General features: G+C 46.2%; 1 protein-coding gene across 1 annotated transcript; it reads left to right on the top strand.

Moving 5' to 3' along the window:
- Window positions 1-1,926: 1,926 nt before the first annotated feature.
- On the top strand, window positions 1,927-19,498 carry LOC118638411 (zinc finger protein 264-like). Its single transcript, XM_036274217.1, has 4 exons — window positions 1,927-2,270; window positions 3,857-3,983; window positions 12,003-12,086; window positions 16,838-19,498. The coding sequence occupies exons 1-4, from the start codon at window positions 2,235-2,237 to the stop codon at window positions 18,466-18,468; spliced, it is 1,878 nt and encodes a 625-aa protein (XP_036130110.1). The 5' UTR covers window positions 1,927-2,234; the 3' UTR covers window positions 18,469-19,498.
- Window positions 19,499-19,820: the final 322 nt, after the last annotated feature.

Here is a 19,820-nt window from a genome sequence, read left to right as displayed (position 1 = left end):
GCCCTGCAGAAGTAAATGCTTAGAGGAGTAATATAGACAAAGAACTGGGGAAAAAAATAGCCCCTACCCTCTGAAAGGTCTATTGTTCTGATTGATTTTCTTACTTAATATGCATGGCTATCTGATAATATTTAATCTTTTTCTTTTCTTAAAGGTATAAGGCCCTAATCAAATTTATTGTTAGTCACAAGTGCATCCATGGCATTCCAGTATGAGATAGTTTAGTATTAGATTAATAGATCCAAGAGGATCATACTACATTCATCGTATGTAATACGATCTATTCTATTATAACAATAGATCAATACCAGATTGAATCTAGTTAGACGACAGTATATCTTTTTTTTTGGAGATATGGTTCAAAGACTGACAAGGGGTGGAGTATGATGGGTAGTTTTATGTGCAAACTTGGCCAGGCTATACTACAGTTACTGGATCAAACACTAACCTAGGTGTTGCTTTGAAGGCATTTTGTAGATGTGCTTAACATCTGCAATCAGTTGACTTTAAGCAAAGGATTTTATTTTCATAGGTGGGCTTTATCCAATCAGTTGAAAGGCCTTAAGAAAATAAGGGTACCCTGAGGGAGAAATTCAGCCTCCAGACTGCAGTATTAGCTCCAGCTGAAGAATTTCCATCCTGTTCTCTGGATTTGGACTTGCCAGGCCCACAATCATAAGCTGATTCCTTTAAATAAATCTCTTACATACATACTACACATACATGTCTATATATATGCATATACACTTATGTATACATACATGTATATTTATAAAATATTCTAGTACTTCTTGCAAAACTCTGATTGATACTCTTCATCGCCCCCCCTTTTTTTCATTCCTTGACCTAATTAACATCCTGTCATTATACTTCTCTCACATCTTAAAAAAGTAAAGTCTCTTAAGGGCATTTTCTGCACCACCTGATTCCATTTCTCAATCCATATGCATCTTCAAATCATGAGAGTTGCTTTTTATTCTTCCCGCTCCAGTTATTAAAACCAAAAAACCAAAAAAACCAATGGTAACTTCGAAGATTGCATAATATACCTCTGGGTGATGTTAGAACTCCTAACACGAGTTTGTTGGTTTCTTGTCATCAACCACTTAACGAAGTCGGGTTGGTCCAGGGTTCATGCTCTGTCCATTCTCCTCTCCAGTCTACACTCATTTCCTTGACGGACTCACCTAGTGTCATGACTTGAAATAACAGTTTAAGATAACTCCCAAATTTATATATCCAGGCTCCAACTCTTCCCCAACAGTGTCATGGGTTGACATGCTTACTTAACAGGCACTTTGTAGATTCAGACATTTCAAATCGACCACGCTGGAGACGGGAGTCCTGAATTTTCTTCCAGGCCTCCTCCACTCGGGCCTCCCTATCTCAGGGGGGTGGCAAACCCATTCATTCTTCGGGTGATTTGGGCTCAGATGCGTGGGTCAGAAGTTCATGCATCACCTGAAGGAGGTTCTGGTCCAAACAAATCCCAGGCGAGGGCGCAACGTGGGCAACATTTGGAGGCGGGACTTCCGGCGTCGTCCTCCGGAGGGTTTCGAAGCTACTTTTTATTTGTCATTCCAGAACAGAATCTGGGAAGGAGGTAACGGGAGTGGGGCAGTCAGCAGGCGAGCTCAAGGCCCGGCCCCGCGCTTTCACACTTGCCCAAATGGGCGAACTTCTCTGCCTCCAGAGCCTCGATTTCTCCTCAGTTCCGGTAGTTCGTGCGCCTTCTACTATAAGAATGACTTTCTGGTTAGGGCGCAACTCGCGTCGTTGGCGACAAGCGGGAGTGGGGGACTACATTACCCAGAAGGCTGTGCATTGTGCGTTGGAGCGTGGCGCTGGCCAATGACGGCCTAGGGCAGGAGTATTTCCGGCAGCCCGTGTACGTGGGCGGGACTTCCGGGTTTTCCTCAGCCGACGCCATTTGCCTCTGCGGCTCGGTCCCGGACGCATCTGAGGAGTTGAGAGCGCGGTCAGGGCTTCGCCTCAGGCTCCTTGTCGGCTCTCCTTCCCGAGCAGGGTTGGCGGAGAGGGCCCATCTCCGCGCCTGCGCCCCGGCCGTGACTCCCCACTGCGGGTGCGTCCTCTGGTCAACGGCTGGGCCGCGGCCTTCCCGGGGCCTGTGCGCCCGCCCTTCACTCGGGCCATCGCCGAGGGCGGTGCCCTGTGCAACGAGGACACTGGGGTGCTCGCCTGTCCTGGCCTCGCTCGAACCCCAGGGGCGCACGATGGCGGCGGCGGCGTCGCCGATCCGCCACACGCAGGTGAGCGGACGGTGATTTCGGAACTGACGGGGCTGGGAGCCGGGACATCCGCCGGCTTTGACTTGGCAGGTGCCGTGTGTTTTGGCAGATGGACCTGGGCGGACACTTAATTGGTCCCCGGTCCTGAATGGTGTTGGGTATCTGACAGAGGGTCCCTGAGGTGCTGAAAGAATGGATGATATCTCCCCGAGGGCTCCTGTTATGAATCCTAACCCCCACCGCGTCCTCCAGGGATCCACCCTTGCTCACCTGTCCTCCTCCAGCAGGTGACATTGGGCATTGGGGCCAGAGAGAAACTGGGATTTCCAAGCACAAGTGCACGGACAAAGGCTAGGTGTATGGGTTGTTTAAGGAGGCCCCGGGGTCAGGGGTGCCCTGGTTCCCTCAGCTGCCGAGACACGTCTGGGAGGCTGACAGTGGATGGTCTTTAGCTGGGTGTCACCCATTCTCAGCCACAACAGGCCCTAGTGAGTCCAACTTAATGCTTCGCCATTCGCACTCTTTGGGCCTGAAATGTCCTGGCTTCCGGGATCATTGCTGTCAGGATTCAGGAAGGGAAAGAGGCTAATGATTCTTTGGGGGATCTCCCCTGGGAGTCAGGAGATTCAGGGGATGTGTGGGGAGCTGCTCCAGGCCTGGACATAGCCCGGGTAGGTTTCACTCCTTCTGGTGTTTCTCCTGCAGTCTGTGCTGAGGCTTAGCTCCTCTGTCCTTGCTTACAGGTAGAGTTTTAAGGGTGGCAGAAATGGGTTTCACAGCAAAAATGAGTGTAAAGGCTTCACAGCCTCCTTACTGCGTATTCACATTGATAGTGGAGGAGCTTCAGGTTACTCTGTTAGACCCCGTGGAAGTAACCTGTGTTCAAGTATTGCCTTTGGTCTGTAGACCTAAAACTCTGGGGGAATCGGTGGAACTTCCTCAGCCCTGGGGTCACTGACTGCGGCACAGAAGTGATGACATGTTTACCTCAGGAGCTGTGGGAGAGTTAATAAAAATCCCAAAGCACACTGAGTGCTGCATAACTTCTGTCACAAATGTGATTGGGGAAGTGGGAATTGTTACTGATCCCGAAACAGACTCAGAGAAACGAAGTGATGTCTCCAAGGTAACACAGCTTGCAGCTGTCAGGCTTTAAGGGTTTGGATGCAAACCACAGGAGACAAACTGGGGACTTTTGGTCCCTTTAATCAGGAAGTAGCGTTCTCAGCTTGGGGCATGCAGTTGCAGGAGCTCAGGTACATCTGTTGATACCATTATTGGTTTCATTGTCATTATTTCAACCTTCCCCCGACGTCCTGGAGCCCTTGTCTGCATCTCACAATCCACATGTCATTTTCATTGTTTTATGTCAGTTTACAGTGGCTACTGCATAGGAGGCTTCTCTTCTACACTATTGTATTATGTTCAAAGTACTGCTCACTCCTCCTTGAGCCCAGCACAGAGCTCTGCCCTCAGGGGATGCTTGGTGCTTTGGGCCTTGATGTCTGCAGCTTTGCCATGACACAGATGATCATTCTTTCTGAGGCTCTCATCCAACAGCTCCAAGGCCAGCCAACTAACTCTACAACCTATATTTGACTGTTCAGGTGTCTGTGACTTTTGAGGATGTGGCCGTGACTTTCACCCAGGAGGAGTGGGGACAGCTGGACCCTGCCCAGAGGACGCTGTACCAGGAGGTGATGCTGGAAAACTGCAGGCTCCTGGTGTCTCTGGGTAAGTTCTCTCCACTGCCGTGGGGACATCTGCCACTTTCTTATTCCACCATATGGCTCCAGACCTGGCTGATGGAGAAGGTCTCTTTGCCCTCCTTGCCACTAGGTATTGTTCTAAACACAGGTTTTGGTTATGGGCTTTCTTTATGCAGGAGCCCTAGTTCCTTCTTTCCACAGCCTCAGTCATTTTCTAGACTTGCCTTTTCTGGCCTAGTTTCCATGTGTCTCTTGAGTAAGAAACAGGTTTCCTCTGGTTCCTAGAAAGTGGTGGAAGGAAACGAGGTCATTGTGTAGAACCCAAAGACAGGATGTCCAGTTGGGCCCTGGAAGGACTGATATTGGGACTGAGAACCACCAGGATTATGCCCTGGCTCCTGGGTCTCTTGTCCTGGCTTCTCTCTCTGGATTTGTTCATGTCACACTCTTCAGAACGGCTGCTTCTCCTCAGTGATTTTGTGACAGGACTGGCCACCTCAGTCCTTGCTCTCTGTGGCTCCCATATTCCTTGTCTCTACTTTTTTGCATGTTTATATTGTTTCTCTTTCTTTGCTGCTGGGCTCTCTGGGGCCTCCTTAAAGTAGCAATTGCCACCTGAACCCATACGTCCCTGGAGCTCTCACCTCTGTGCCCAGCACTGACTGGCCTCTGTCTGAGGTTCTCATTTCACATTCTGGAGAGGGATCTGACTTAATGAGCCTGGTTGGCTCAAGTGTCCCCTACAGGCCAGTTGTCAGAGCTGTGAGTGATAGGATGTTCTCCCAAAAGAGGGTGAATCGGGCAGGTCCCCAGGAGGCCTTTGCCCTCCTTGCCACTAGGTATCGTTCTAAACACAGATTTTGGTTATGGGCTTTCTTTATGCTGTTGTATCTTAACGAAGGTCTCTTACTTCCTAAGTCCCCGGTGCTTAACAGTTGGCAATTGTGTCCCCCAGGAAACATTTGGCAGTGTCTGTGGCCACTTCTGATTGTCACAGCTGAGGTATGGGTGGTACTGGCATCTGTTGGGCAGAGTCTAGAGATGCTACTACATCCTGCAGTGGATGAGACAGTGCCTTCAACAAAGAATTGTCCAGCCTGGCCAGTGTGGCCCAGTGGTTGAGCTTTGACCCATACATCAAGAGGTCACCGGTTCGATTCCCAGTCAGGGCACATGTCCAGGTTGTGGGCCCGATCCCCGGTTGGGGGGCATGTAGGAAGTGGCCAATTGATGTTCCCTCTCATTGATGTTTCTGTCTCGCTTCCTTTCCCTTTTTCTCTCTCTAAAAACAATAAAAAATATATATGTTTTTAAAAAGGAATTGTTCAGCCCACATGTCAAGAGTGCCAGGGTTAAGAAAAACCAGCTTGCCCTGGCCGGTTTGGCTCAGCGGTTAGAGCATCCGCCTGCGGTCCGGAGAGACCCGGGTTCGGTTCCCGCTAAGGGCATGTACCTCGGTTGCAGTTTGTCCCCGGCCCTGGTTGGTCGTGCGGGTGGCAGCCACTCGATGTGTCCCTTTCACATCGATGTTTCCCTCTCTCTCTCTTCCTCTCTCTCCCTCCCACTCTGTCTGTGCAAAAAATGGAAAAATGTCCTCGGATGAGGATTTAAAAAAAAAAAAAAAAAAAAAAAAAAAAAAAAGAAAAACCAGCTTAAGTGGTCCTCTGAAGATGATTTCTGTAGACCACTCAGCTCGAGGTAAAGGAGGGCTGAAAATCCAGGGCTTAGCATAAGGCATGCCTGTTTTTACAGAACTGGAATTATGTTTTGTGTGAGTAAGAAATAAGGCAAAATTAGAAAAGTTCGGTAGATTAAGTATTTTGTAAAGAAAGTTTTTCAAATAAAGGGTCCTCTGTCTGGCCCCCTGTGCTCCCCCCCGCCCCAAGCTTTTCTGAGCTCACTCTGCTCCAGCTGGGCTGGCTTCCAGCTCATCCCAAGGCACACTTGATGTGGGCTTGCTGTTCTGTCTGCCTGCAGAGTGTTGGGCACTCCAACCTTTTCATACAGCAGCACAGGCCCCACCACCTCAGTACTGTGTCCAGACTAAGGCCTAATAGGGGATCTTCCTAATCTCACTTTTTGTCATTCTACTTATGACCTTCTAAACCAGTGTTTCTCACCTCAGGATGATTGTGCTTCCCAGAGACACTCAGCAATATCTGGAGATGTTTTTGGTTGTTAACAGCTGGGGTGTGCATACCACTGACATCAGTGGGTGGAGCCAGGAATGCACGAAACATCCTCATAATGTGCAGGACAGATTTGTCCCCGCCTCTTGTCAGAGCATTTTCTTGACTGAAATAGTCTGCCAGGTTGGCAAACCCTGTTCCAGAGAGTGCGAGGACACTTGATTAGCTGGCATCAACAAGCACCCGGAGGAAGGTCTAGCCCTTGTTTCTTCTTATTTCCTTATTGTTTTTGATGGAAAGCCTGGGTTTAGTGCTGAATGTTACACACCTAATGCATCTCTACCCTGAAACAGATGCTACTTTTGCCTTTTCAACAGACAGAGTAGCCTCAGGCTTGCAGCCCTGTGCTGGCTGCAGCATGACCTCCCTGGGACTTACCATGGTTTTGATTTCATTGCTGAATTTTCACAGTCACCTGCTATCAAGGAAAGTGACTCTGGGTTTCCCATTTCCCAGAATGATGCAGGATTCCTTTTGTTTGTTTGCTTGTGTTTTTATTTTGTGTGACCCGAAATGTTTACTTTTTTAGTAAAAAGCTTTCACTGAGTCATCCAGACAGTAATGCAGCTTACAAATAAATAAAGCTCAATCTGGAAGCTCGAAAAGCTCATAAAACAGCAAAAAAAGGTTGCCAAGCCCTGGCCAGTTTGGCTCAGCGGTTAGAGCGTCAGCCGGCGGTCTCGGGTTCGGTTCCCGCTAAGGGCATATACCTTGGTTGCAGTTCGTCTCGGCCCTGGTTGGGTCGTGCGGGTGGCAGCCACTCAATGTGTCCCTTTCACATCGATGTTTCTCTCTCTCTTCCTCTCTTTCCCCACCCACTCTCTCTGAACAAAAAGTAGAAAAATGTCCTCGGGTAAGGATTAAAATAAAAAAGGTTGCTAAAGGAAGGGAGCAGGGAGATGTTCCATACATCGCAAACTGGAGGCAAGCCCATCTACCACCTGTCAGGAAGCAACTTGCTAGAAGATGTTTCGCAGGAAACACCCATGAGGATCTTCTCGGGGGTCCTCTTGTCATATTCTCATTCTGAGTCCTGGCATGAGTGCCTGGGTACACGGTATCAAGGATACTGCTGAGCACCTCTAAATCACCAAAGCAGGAATTCGGCCATCAAAACAGACCACCACCAGGAGTCCGTGGAGAGCTCCCTGCCTACACAACTGGCGCACTGGTCCCACGGGCCTGGGAACTGCCCCCAAGGAGGAGCAGAGGCGCCTTCTTGTAGGAGAAGCAAGTGCTGGCTGCGTGTCCAGGAGTGAGCGCCTCCTTCTGGAGACCCTCTAGAGTCTAGATGGAATCCAGAATCCAGCCTCTGCTGGAGAGGGAGGAGGCGGACAGGGACGGGTCCCTCCCATCCTGGACGGAGCTCTGCTCCTGGAAATATTCCTCCTCCTCATCGAAGAAGCCATTCTCCAGGGCATAAGTGCAGTCCGGGCTGGATGCTGCCTGGCAGGCTCCCTTTTATTCCTGAATGGACTCGTAGAGGCTGTACAGCTGGCAGAGCAAGGACATGTCCAGCTGTCGGAGGCTGACCATCTCCTTGTGAAGCAGTGCCAGTGCACTGAGTGCAGCAGCCCACTCAAGCTCTTGGGCAGCAGGGGCAACCCGTCCACTTGCTGCGTCCCACTGTCCCCAGCGCTGCCTTGGCCCCACTCATCGCGCCGGTTGGCCATGCGCCCGCCTGCCACTGCTTGCTTCCTTTTTTTAAAATCTTCACCCAAGAGAGAGAAACATCGTTGTAAGAGAAAATTATCGATCAGTTTCCTCCCATATGCATCCCAACTGGGGATTGAACCCGAAACCTGGGTATGTGCCCTGACCTGGAATCAAACCCATGCATGACCTTGCAGTTCACCAGATGATGCTCCAACCTGCTGAGCCACACCAGCCAGGGCCAGGATTCCTTTTTTGAAGAAATGTGAGAAAACTCACATTTAGGAAGAGCTCAGGTTCCCCTCAGCACTGTTCATGGTCCACTCATTTAATTCCCACAGCATCCCCACTCTGTTGATTTGTACCTACAGGATTTCAGTTATAGGGGTGACTCAGTGTGCTCACCAGCAAGCCACTTCAGTTAGGGTTTTTTGTGGAAGCCTCCTCATTGGCCATTGGGGATTGAACTCAATCTCCAACCCTGTCCCCTCCATCAAGGTGAGGGGTGGGGCTGATGTTCTAATCATCTCATCTGGTGGTTGGTTCCCCTGGTATCCAGTCACCTTAGGGGCTTTCCAAAAATCATCTTAACGAGAACTCTGGTGTGGTGGAAAGGGGCTTTTTATAAGGAAACAAAAGGTATTTTTATTTTTAATCTAGGACATTCTGGCTAAAGATTGAAAGCAGTACAACTCACTGAGCTCCATCTCTGTGATGGCTGGTAATGTCTTATAGTCCATGAGCTTGCATTGCTGTTCACTAAGTTAATCTCAGGGGCTCCCCAGGTAGCCAGGGGCTCTGAGGGAGAGGTGACTTTCAGCACTGTGGCATCTGACAAGGGGCTAAGCAGAGGGAAGGCTACCCTTCCTGTAGGTGGAATATACCAGAGGGCCCAGGTTGGGTTCCGTTGTGTCTCAAGGCCTGGGGAGCTCTGCCAACCTTGTGACCCAAAGCATAATGGGCACCCAGCTGTGGAGGCTCAGAGGCTTGGGGTAAGTGAGAGCCTCTCTTTTCAGGAAAGTTTAGTGTATATAGTTGGTCTCTGTTCTGATGGTGTCTAGTAAGAGGCTGATGGGGATGGTTTCTTTCATTAGAAGCCTTTGGACAACCTAGGCTGTCATAGTGGCTCAGACTCCAGGAGGCAGAAGAGGTTGTCAGTGCCTCTGCAGTAGAGGAGGCTGTGAGGGCACTAATGGGAGTGACTGTTTAACAGTATTTTTAACATATTTGTTGTTGTTTGTTAATCCTCACCTGTTAGATAGAATGGAAGAGAGAGAGGGGGAGAGAGACAGAGAGAGAGAAACATCGACCCTGATCTGGGTCGAGGATCAAACCTGCAACCCAGGTACATGCCCTTAACCGGAAATCAGACCCACACGCCAATGCTCTACGGCTGAGCCAAACCAGCCAGGGCAAATCAGTGTATGTGTGTGTGTGTGTTTACTTATATTTTTTAATCCTTACCTGAGGATATGTTTTGGGTTTTTTGTTTTTTTTTTTTGCACTTATCTTCAGATAGAGCGGAAGGGAGAGGGGGAGGAAGAGAGAGAGAGAGACACATTGAGTGGTTGCCACCCACACGACCCCAACCGTGGCCAGGGCAAACTGCAACCGAGGTATGTGTCCTTAGTGGGAACCGAACCTGGGACTCTTCAGTCCACAGGCCGACGCTCTAACTGCTGAGCCAAACTGGCCAGGACATGAGGGTGTTTTTGTTTTGTTTTTTTATCCTCATTCGAGGACATTTTCCCATTTTTTTTGTTCAGATAGAGAGAGAGGAAGAGAGAGAGAGAAACATCGATGTGAAAAGGACACATCAAGTGGCTGCCACCCGCACGACCAACCAGGGCCAGGGACAAACTGCAACCGAGGTACGTGCCCTTAGCAGGAACTGAACCTGGGTCTCTCTGGACCACAGGCTGACGCTCTAACGACTGAGCAAAACTGGCCAGGGCTCGATGTATTCCTTTCACGTCGATGTTTCTCTATCTTTCTTCCTCTCTCTCCCTCCCATTCTATCTGAACAAAAAATGGAAAAAAATGTCCTCAGGTGAGGATTAAAAAAAGATGTTAGGCTCAAAGTTACCTTGGACAAGGTTGTCATCATTGTAGCGTCCTGTCTGTGTTCCAGGAGGAAGGTCTGTGCAGTATTGCCAGGGTCGTGTGCAATAGCAGAGCTGTTGAGCTGCCCCAGGGGTAACCTGGAAAAGGATGATTGTTTCCCTTCAGACATTGCTGAGAGGTTGTTGAAATAGACACTGAAGAGGGCATATCAGCAAAATCTTAAATGCCAAATAATTGCTGGCTGCTGATTGGATACTGTTGGTAATTTTACTAATATTGGATACTGGGTGTGTGGACTGTATTAGTCAGCTTGAGCAGCCATTACTTTGTGGCTTAAACAACAGACATTTGTTTATGTTCATACAATTCTGGAGACTGGCAGTCCTAGATCAAGGTGCCAGCAAACCTGTTTCTGGAGACACTCTCTTCCTGGTTGCCTTTTTGCTGTGTCCTCACCTGGCCTTTCCTTTGTGGCTGGAAGAGGCCATCTTTTTCCTCTTATAAGGACACCAGTCCTACCAGACTAGGGCCCCACCCTGTGACCTCATTTAACCTCCTCAAAGGCCCTGTCTGCAGGTACAATCACATTGGGGTTGGGGCTTAACATGAAATTTAGGGGGCACAATTCATTCCATAATAGAGACCCTGGTGAATGAGACCACAGTGTGTTGCCTTTTATTATTTTTAGGTACACCTGGGCTGTTAGATGGGTCAGTGAGAGGATAATCACCCCTTTACTATTTAGGTTTTATATAATAAGTTTTACTCCCCAAAGGCACTTTTCAACTTACATTGGGCCATATTAACTATCGTGGGGTTTGTGGGGTCTCATTTTTCCAGTTTATAGGTGCCAAAATTTTATTTTAATAATGTATTTTGTCAGAGCATCTGTACCCAATATGGGATATTTGGGGGCAATGGGTACTACAACTGGGAAATTTAGGCAAGGCTACAGTTAAAGTGACATATACCTTTTTTCCTATTTAGTTGCTTTTTAAATTAAAAAAAATTTTTTTTTAATTTTACAGAGAGAGGAAGGGAGAGGGAGAGAGAGATAGAAACATCAATGAGAGAGAACATCAATTAGCCGCCTCCTGCATGTCCCCGACCGGGGATTTGGCCCACAACCTGGGCATGTGCCCTGATCGGGAATTGAAATGGCGACCTCTTTAATGCATGGGTCAACGCTCAACCACTGAGCCACACTGGCCGGACTGTTTAGTTGCCTTTTAAGATTGGGGAGTACAATGTTTAAATTTATTGGAACCCCCCTCAACTATAACTTAGATTTGAGTCCCAGTATTAAGTTCATGAAATTTTTCAATTGGTACATTTTAGCAAATTCTAAAGTTAATTTAGAACTTATGTTATAGAGGCAGAAAAGCCAATCAGTGCCCTGTTACTCTAATATAAAGTTTTTAGCATATATGTTTTTTATACTTACGTTATATGTAATTGTTATATAAATTTTTATTTATTGACTGATTTGAGAGAGAGAGGAACGGGATGGGGTTGGGGGGAGAGAAGGAAAGAAACATCTCCCGATCGGTATGGTTCAGTAGATTGAGTGTCTTCCTCTGAACTGAGATCCCTGCTTGCTTCCCAGTCAGGGCACATGCCAGGGTTGTGGGCTTGTGTGCAGGAGGCAGCCAATTAATGTTTCTCTCTCACATCAATTTTTCCTTCTCTCTCCCTCTCTCTCTCAAAAGTAAAAGTAAAAATAAATTAGAAAGAAACATCAGTTTGTTATTCTATTTATTTATGCATTTATTGGTTGATTCTTGTATGTACCCTGACCAGGGATCAAACCTGCAACCTTGGCATATCAGGATGATGCTCTCACCAACTGAGCTACCTGGTGAGGGCTTATAATTTTTTTTTATTGATTGATATTTAGAAAGAGAGGGAGGGAGGGACAGAAACATTGATGAGAGAGAACTTCAATTGGCCACCTCCTGCATGCCCCCCACTGGGGATTGGGCCCACAACCTGGACATGTGTCCTGATCGGGAATTGAACTGGTGACCTTTTGATGCATGTGTCAAGGCTCAACCACTGAGTCACACTGGCCGGGTTTATAAATTTTTAATTAATAACTTTTTGGTTTTCTTATGTCTTCTTTCTTTCTGCATGAACAGGGTGTCCTATCCCCAGACCTGAGCTGATCTACCAGCTGGAGCATAGGATGGTGAAGAAAGACCTCTCTCAAATCACTTGTCCAGGTAGGAGCCAAGCTGTGGGCAAATGGAAGACCCTGCACCCTTGAGACGTTCAGGAGACCACTGTCTATGGATCCCTGGGGAAGACTCTTATTGTGGCCTGTCTGGTGGTTTGAAAGTCATGGACCCCTTTGACTTGTGGGCCCTCTGACCTCATGGAGGACAGAGGTGTACAAGCTAAGGTCTGTCTGGGCCTCAAAGCCTGGCTTGCTGATCACCAGCTCTGTTGCCATAGTGAAAGTATCATGATCCCATTGTGTCTTTGTGGCTCAGTGGATTGAGCGCTGTCCCATGGACTGACAGGTGCCAGTTTGATTTCCGGTCAGGGCACATGCCCAGGTTTCAGGCTTGATCCCCAGTAGGGGGCATGCAGGAGGCAGTCCATCGATGTTTCTATCTTCCTTTCTCTGTATTTACTCTGTCCTCATCCTCTGAGTGTCAATCAGAAACATAGGCACTGCCTTGTTTCTATACCTCCTGTTTAGTAACATCTCAGGGTGACACTGAACTTCTCTGTCCCACATGTGAGCTACAGAGGGCACTGGGATGTCACGTATGAAGCTTCATGCCACTGTAGTCATTTCTGTACCCTCTGTTAGTCCCTTGGGCTGCTCAGCCAGCCTGAGAGCGCGTGTCTGCAGCCCCTTTGACAGCCCCTCAGTCTGTTCCAAGCCTTCTGCCCTCTCCTCAGTCTCACATCTCCACTTGAAAGTCTCAAAGGCTTCCAAAGCCAAAGTGCCTTGCAAGGAACCCGTGACATTGCCCACTCCCCTCACACCCCCAGCTTCAGCAAGTGGTGCTGCCATTGTGCAGGTGAGAGACTAGATGTAGCCTTAGAGAATAACTCACCCCTCTACTGCCTTCAATCCCTACGCCAAGCCATCCTGGTCCTGTTCATTTTTCATCATATCCGTCTCCTGAACCCATCGATTCAGCACTTCTTTCAGATCTATCCCACAGTCAAGTTCAGACTCTCTTCATCTTTGCCCTCGGGGATGCTAATAGTCTCCTAACTGGTCTCCATCTGCTGGTGCTCCGGGTCAGCTCTGTGTCCTGCATGAGCTGCCCAGGTGCTCAGACTGTGTTCTAAACAGTGACCACTTCCCTAGCCACAGACGTCTCAGCATGTGGCCACCAGTGTGTTAGCAGGGTTTCCCGTTGAAAGACAAAGTCAGCCTCCGTCCATTGCTTGCTCCTCACCCCTCCCACTCGCATGTGCAGCTTCTTCCTCCTGGTGGGAGAGGTCTTGCCCCCAACCACAGACAATTCCTGAACAATTCTAGATCACACCTCTTCATGGAAATTCTTCCTTTGTTTGTATCCTTTACTTGTGTGCAGTAGTTGTTTTTTTTTCTCTTTTGGTAATTTCATCCTTTTTCTTTTGGTAACTTCATCCTTTCTCTACTCAACAGAAAAATATGCTTAAGGTGCCCTAGCTGGTGTGGGTCTCAGTGGGTTGAGCATTGTCCTGTGCACTGAAAGGTCACTAGTTTGATTCCCAGGCAGGGCACATGCCTGGGTCGTAGGTTTGGTCCTTGATCAAGGTGCATAGGGGAGGCATCCGATCGATATTTCTCTCTCGGATAAATGTTTCTCCCTCTGCCTTCCTCTTTCTCTCAAATCAATAAAAACATATTTTAAAAAAAAATATGCTCAAGGTCCTTATAGTTGAAGAAAATAACAAATAATGCTTGTCTCACATTGTATTCATCTACTCTCTGGGGCATTTCATTTTTTTTTGCATCTTTTTTTGTTGTTTGTCTTTGTTTTTAGAGAGGGAGAGAGAGACGGACAGACACGTCAATTTGTTGTTCCACTTATGAGTATAGATCACCTCGTCCTGGTTTGAGTGTCTTTGACGTTTCTTAGAGTAAATGCTTGGGTTATAGGCTATGCAGATTTTAATTTTACACAACAGTGGCCAGTGTTTTCTAAAAAGTCTATACCAGCCTGTCCGGTGTGGTGCAGTGGTTGAGAGAGGTTGCTGGTTCGATTCCTGATCAGGGCACATGCCCAGGTTGGGGGCCTGATTCCAGGTCCCCATTGGAGGTATGCAGGAGGTGGCCAGTTGATGTTCTTTCTCATCAATGTTTCTATCTCTCGTTCCCTCTCCCTCTCTAAAATCAATTTAAAAAAATTTAAACACTCTATACCAGTTTACACTTCTCCCAGGAAACAGTAGAGTTTCCATTGATCATGTCTTGACTGGTATTTGCTATTCTGAGACTCCTTACTTTTTGCTTATCAAGTGGACACACAATTGTGTCTCACTTTCTTTAGCACCTTCTCATGTGATTGTTGGCCAGTTTGTGTTTCCTCTTTGAAATGCCATTTTCATAGTAAATGCCTGTTTTTCTATTACCTTGCTTGCTTTTTGACTTACAGGGTTTCTAAGTACATTCTAGATACTTATATCTAGATGCTGCAGACATAATTTCCTATTTTTTAATTTTGTCTTTTCACTCTCTTTAAAATATACCTTGTTGCCTACAGGATCATATTTTAGTGTAGTCTAATTTAATGACATTTCTTGTATGATTAATAATTTTTTTTATCTTGTATGAAAATCTTGGTTGTACCCCCCCAGTATTAAAAGATACTCTTATTTTATTTTAGAAGTTTTAAAACTTGGCATTCGATATTTAACTCTTTCATCTGAGGTAGTGTAACCAGTTTTGTCATTTCCACATGTCACCAATTTTTCCATCTCCTTTTATTATATATTCTCTGCTTTTACCACTCAGCTCCCCTGCCTCCTGCAAAGCCCTGTATATTGTGAGTGTATTTCCTGAGCTCTCTTCTCTTTTCAACGCCTGTTTGTCTTCTCTCTGTGCCAGTACTACCAGGTCTTAAAATCTATAATTTCCTAGTAGTAGTATCTCATGAGGTAAGTGTCCTTCTCCTCATACTCCTATTCTTACTCTGGTCTTTCATGCAAATCCACAGCCAGACCATCAGGTTCTGTGGTAACTCAGTTGGCACTTGATAGGGAATTGTATTGAATTTATATATTCACTTGGATAGCATTGTTGGTTTTTTATGATCAGATCTTTTACTGATAAACCTTGTCTTTAACATTGTAATTTTCTCCATATGGATCAGGTGTCTTTTGCCATTCATCACCAAACTGTTCCTCAGGCATACCAGACTGTGTTCCACTGTATTCCTGGAATCCTCATCGTCCCAGGCTTCTCCTCAACACCATCCACTCATGCTCTGCAGTGCCCTTCCCACTTTCTCTTTGTGGAAGCTGTTATGGTGCCAGTTGGACTCATATCATGGGCACCTCCCATTGAAAAACCCTGATTTTTCTTCCACAGCATTAGCCAAACTAAGGGTGAAGAACACAGAACTCAAGACTGCCATGTCTGCCAAGTTTTTCTGACACTAGCTACAAATTCAGGGATTTCCCCAAACCACCCTCAAGTTTGATGATTGGTTAGAAAGACTCAGAAAACTCCCTAAAACCCACTATATTCACTATTATCTTTTAAAGGATACAGATTAGTTTAGCTGGTGTGGCTCTGTGGATAGAGCATGGTCTCATGGACTGAGAGGTCCTGGTTCTATTCCCATTCAGGGCACAGGCAGCTGATTGATGTTTCTCTCTCACATCGATGTTTCTACCTCACTCTCTAAAAAATCAATAAAGACATATTTTTTTTAAAAAGGATGCAGATTAGAAGAGGTGAGGAATGTGGGGCTGTAAGTGTTCCTAATACAAAGATTCCATGTCCTCAGTATTCCTTACCTCCTGATATCAATGTGTGACAGTGTGAGCACAGAGGATTGCCCACCCAGGAAACTCACTGGAGCCTTCAGTATACAGATTTTCATTGAGAAGTCACTGAGTCTTTGCTAGTGGGACTTAATCTCCAGCCCTCTTTTCCTTTCCAGGAGCCCAGCTGATGTGTCATGGCTCAAAGCTCCAATTTTATTTCTTTTTTTAAAATATCTTTTCTTTATTGATTTTAGAGAGAGAGGATGTGGGGGGAGAGAGAGAAACGTCAATGAGAGAAAATATCGATTGGCTACCTCCTGCATGGCCCCCACTGGGGATCAGGCCCACAATCTGGGCATGTGTCCTGACCGGGAATTGAACCGGTGACTTCTTGGTGCATGAGTCAGTGCTCAAACACTGAGCCACACTGGCCAGGCAAAGCTCCAACTTTCTAATTGCATGGTTGGTCTTTCTGATATAGCCAGACCTTACTCTGAGTCATCTCCTTACCATAAACTATCTAGGGGCCCCTAATAAACTATCACATATGTTTCCAGGAGCCTCCATGAATAACCAAAACACTTCTGTCTTTCTGGAAATACCCAGAATTCAGAGGTTACTTCCTTAGAGGTGGGACAAAGATAATACTTCTCTTTGTGGGTAGTTAATTTTGCATTATACATTTGCTGTCTTCCATCGGGGCTGCATTAGATACCCTTTCCAAGTGTTCATGTAGCAATGTGAGACTCAGAACACAGCATCATTGTTATTCTGTACAGCCATGTCTAGTCTGGAATTGTGGCAGTGTCTCCACTCCAGATACTCTGTCCTCTCATCATCCAGCCAGGCTTCTAGGTGTCAACAGTCCAGGGACCAGAACAGAAAGAGATTGCATTTCTGGGATTCAGAGGTAGCAAAATATAGCACACCCAGAAGCACTATTCTCATCTTCATGTCTTTCACTGAAGTGCTGATTTTGTTTCTTCTGTGTTGACATTGCTAACAGGCCTTTTTGTGTATTCGATTTTTTCAGGTGACAGAGAAAAGCTCAAGAGCACAGAGCCTACCACTTGTGAGCCAACCCTCTCTGAGAGATTCTCATTCCAGGAACAACTAACACAAAAAATTCCAGGGAATTCCCAAGTGGACCAAACCAAGGATTGGGATGGCCCATCGGAAGTTTCCCTACAGGAAGGCCACTTGAGACCAGGGATAGACCCCCCAGGGGAGAAGCTCCCTGGAAGCCCTGAACATGGTGGCTTAGGGACAGCTGATGGTGAGTGTGCGAGGATTGCGCAGGAGCCAACCCCTCCAGGAGGTGGTTTCCTTGACCATGACCTACGTGAATTAAGTAAAGATCACATGATTCAGGAAGAGGAAAATATCTTTAAATGTAATGAATGTGGGAAAGTTTTTAACAAGAAACATCTTCTTGCGGGACATGAAAAGATTCACTCTGGAGTGAAACCCTATGAATGTACAGAGTGTGGGAAAACGTTTATTAAGAGCACGCACCTCCTTCAACACCACATGATCCACACAGGGGAGAGGCCCTATGAGTGCATGGAGTGTGGGAAGGCCTTCAACCGCAAGTCATACCTTACACAACATCAGCGGATTCACAGTGGAGAAAAGCCCTATAAGTGCAACGAATGTGGAAAGGCCTTCACCCACCGCTCCAATTTTGTCTTGCATAAAAGGAGACACACTGGAGAAAAATCTTTTGTGTGCAAAGAATGTGGGCAAGTTTTTCGACATAGGCCAGGATTTCTTCGACATCACATTGTCCACAGTGGTGAGAATCCCTATGAGTGCTTCGAGTGTGGAAAAGTATTCAAACTCAAGTCATACCTCATGTGGCACCAGCAGACTCACACTGGGGAGAAGCCCTATGAGTGCAGTGAGTGTGGGAAAGCCTTCTGTGAGAGTGCTGCCCTCATTCACCACTATGTCATCCACACTGGGGAAAAGCCCTTTGAGTGCCTCGAGTGTGGGAAGGCCTTCAACCACAGGTCGTACCTCAAGAGGCACCAGCGGATCCACACTGGAGAGAAGCCTTTTGTGTGTACCGAATGTGGTAGGGCCTTTACTCACTGCTCCACGTTTATCTTGCATAAGAGGGCCCACACTGGAGAAAAACCTTTTGAGTGTAAAGAATGTGGGAAAGCCTTTAGCACCAGGAAAGACCTCATTCGGCACTTCAGCATCCACACTGGAGAGAAGCCCTATGAGTGCAGTGAGTGTGGGAAGGCCTTTAACCGCAGGTCAGGCCTCACGAGGCACCAGCGGATTCACAGTGGAGAGAAGCCCTATGAGTGCATGGAGTGTGGGAAATCCTTTTGCTGGAGCACTAACCTCATTCGACATGCCATTATCCACACTGGAGAGAAGCCCTATAAGTGCAGTGAGTGTGGAAAGGCCTTCAGTCGCAGCTCATCTCTCACTCAGCATCAAAGGATGCATTCTGGGAGAAACCCTGTCAGTGTAACACAAGTGGAAAGACCCTTCACAAGTGGGCAGACTGCACTCACTCTCCGAGAACTCCTGCTGGGGAAAGACTTTTTTAATGTAAACACTGAGGAAAATCTTTTGCCAGAGAAAACATCTACCACAGCATCCGATTGTACATACCAAAGAGAAACCCCACAAGCATCTTCACTGTGAGAAAACCTTTTTGTCCAGATCATTACTTGTCACATGAAGACACATTTTAGAAATTGACCCAGCCTAGAGCCTTATTCTGCAGCTGAGAATTTATGAGGGCGAGACCAGCCATATTGTGCACCAAGGAAAACCTCCACCTCCATCTTTTTACTTAGTTTACATTGTATCTCAGGAATTTTTATTTTTAAAGAAGGAGGAAACTTAGAAAACGCAATGAGACTTTTCTGTTAAGCCTACAGCACTTTGTCATGGATTACCTAGTTTACTTGGGGCAAGGAGAATGTTGTTTGTGGGGCGAAGGGCCTAGATCCTTATGTGTTTTGTATATATTCATTGCTTTCCATTGTCAGGAGAATTTAGACAGTTGAAGGGGGAGTATTTAAGAAGATAAGGGTACACATATGAATGGAAGGATACACACATATGAATGGAAATTCTTTATTGTACCAACTAAGACAAAGATTAAGGCTTTGATTTCTGTAAAACAAATAATTTTTATGTGGTTGTAAAACCTAAAACTCTTTATCCCAGTTTATTGTTTTATTTCTGTAGCTAGACTGTAAATTTTAAAATTGAGTAAAGTGATTCTTCTGTTTATATTATTTGAAATTGACTTAGCTTTTCCTAGTTCTTAAAAAAAATTTTACTCTCATTTTGATAGAAATTGATTTGCACTGTAGGTCAGTTTGAGAACCGGCATCATGAACAAATACATGATACACTACATTTATTTAAGTAATTCTTGATTTATTTCATTAGCATTTTATAAATTTCAGTATACAGGTTCTGAAAATTTTTGTTAGGATACATTTCTAGATTTTTTTTGAGTGATAGTAAGTGGCATTGATTTTTTAATTTTAATTTTCCACACAGTCTTTGGTAGTACACAGAAATGTAATAGTTTTTTGGTATCCTGCAACCTTGCCGAACTCACTTATTAGCCATTTCTTTGGATAGAAGCCTTGAGATTTTCTACCTAGAAATGTCAGCTGCAAATAGTTTTATTTCTCCCTTCCCAATTTGTATACCTATTATTTCTTTTTTTTTTTTTTTTTTTTAATCCTCACCAGAAAATATCTTTCTATTTATCTTCAGATAGAATGTGGGGGAGGGAGAGAAAGAGACATCAACAGGTTGCCTCCCACATGACCCTGACCAGGGCCAGGGATGAATCGCAACTGAGGTACATGCCCTTGGTCAGAATCAAACCTGCGACTCAGTCCAAGGGCTGACACTAACCACTGGCCAGGGCACTATTATTTTTTTTCCTATTGCACTAGCTAGGACTTACAGTATGATATTGAATAGGAGTAGTATAGTAAGAAAGGACATCCTTGACTGGTCCTGATACT

The sequence above is a fragment of the Molossus molossus genome, unplaced genomic scaffold (genome assembly GCF_014108415.1).
Source record: "Molossus molossus isolate mMolMol1 unplaced genomic scaffold, mMolMol1.p scaffold_m16_p_21, whole genome shotgun sequence".
Lineage (NCBI taxonomy): Eukaryota > Metazoa > Chordata > Mammalia > Chiroptera > Molossidae > Molossus > Molossus molossus.
Note: the sequence above shows the minus strand (reverse complement) of the source record. Positions and strands in the feature narration are given on the sequence as shown.

Excerpts from the sequence above, each read along its gene's own strand:
- LOC118638411 (XM_036274217.1), top strand. The coding sequence starts at position 2,235 with ATGGCGGCGGCGGCGTCGCCGATCCGCCACACGCAG. Across the intron at positions 2,271-3,856 it reads CGCCGATCCGCCACACGCAG|GTGTCTGTGACTTTTGAGGA; the intron begins GTGAGCGGACGG and ends TTGACTGTTCAG. Across the intron at positions 12,087-16,837 it reads CTCTCAAATCACTTGTCCAG|GTGACAGAGAAAAGCTCAAG; the intron begins GTAGGAGCCAAG and ends CGATTTTTTCAG.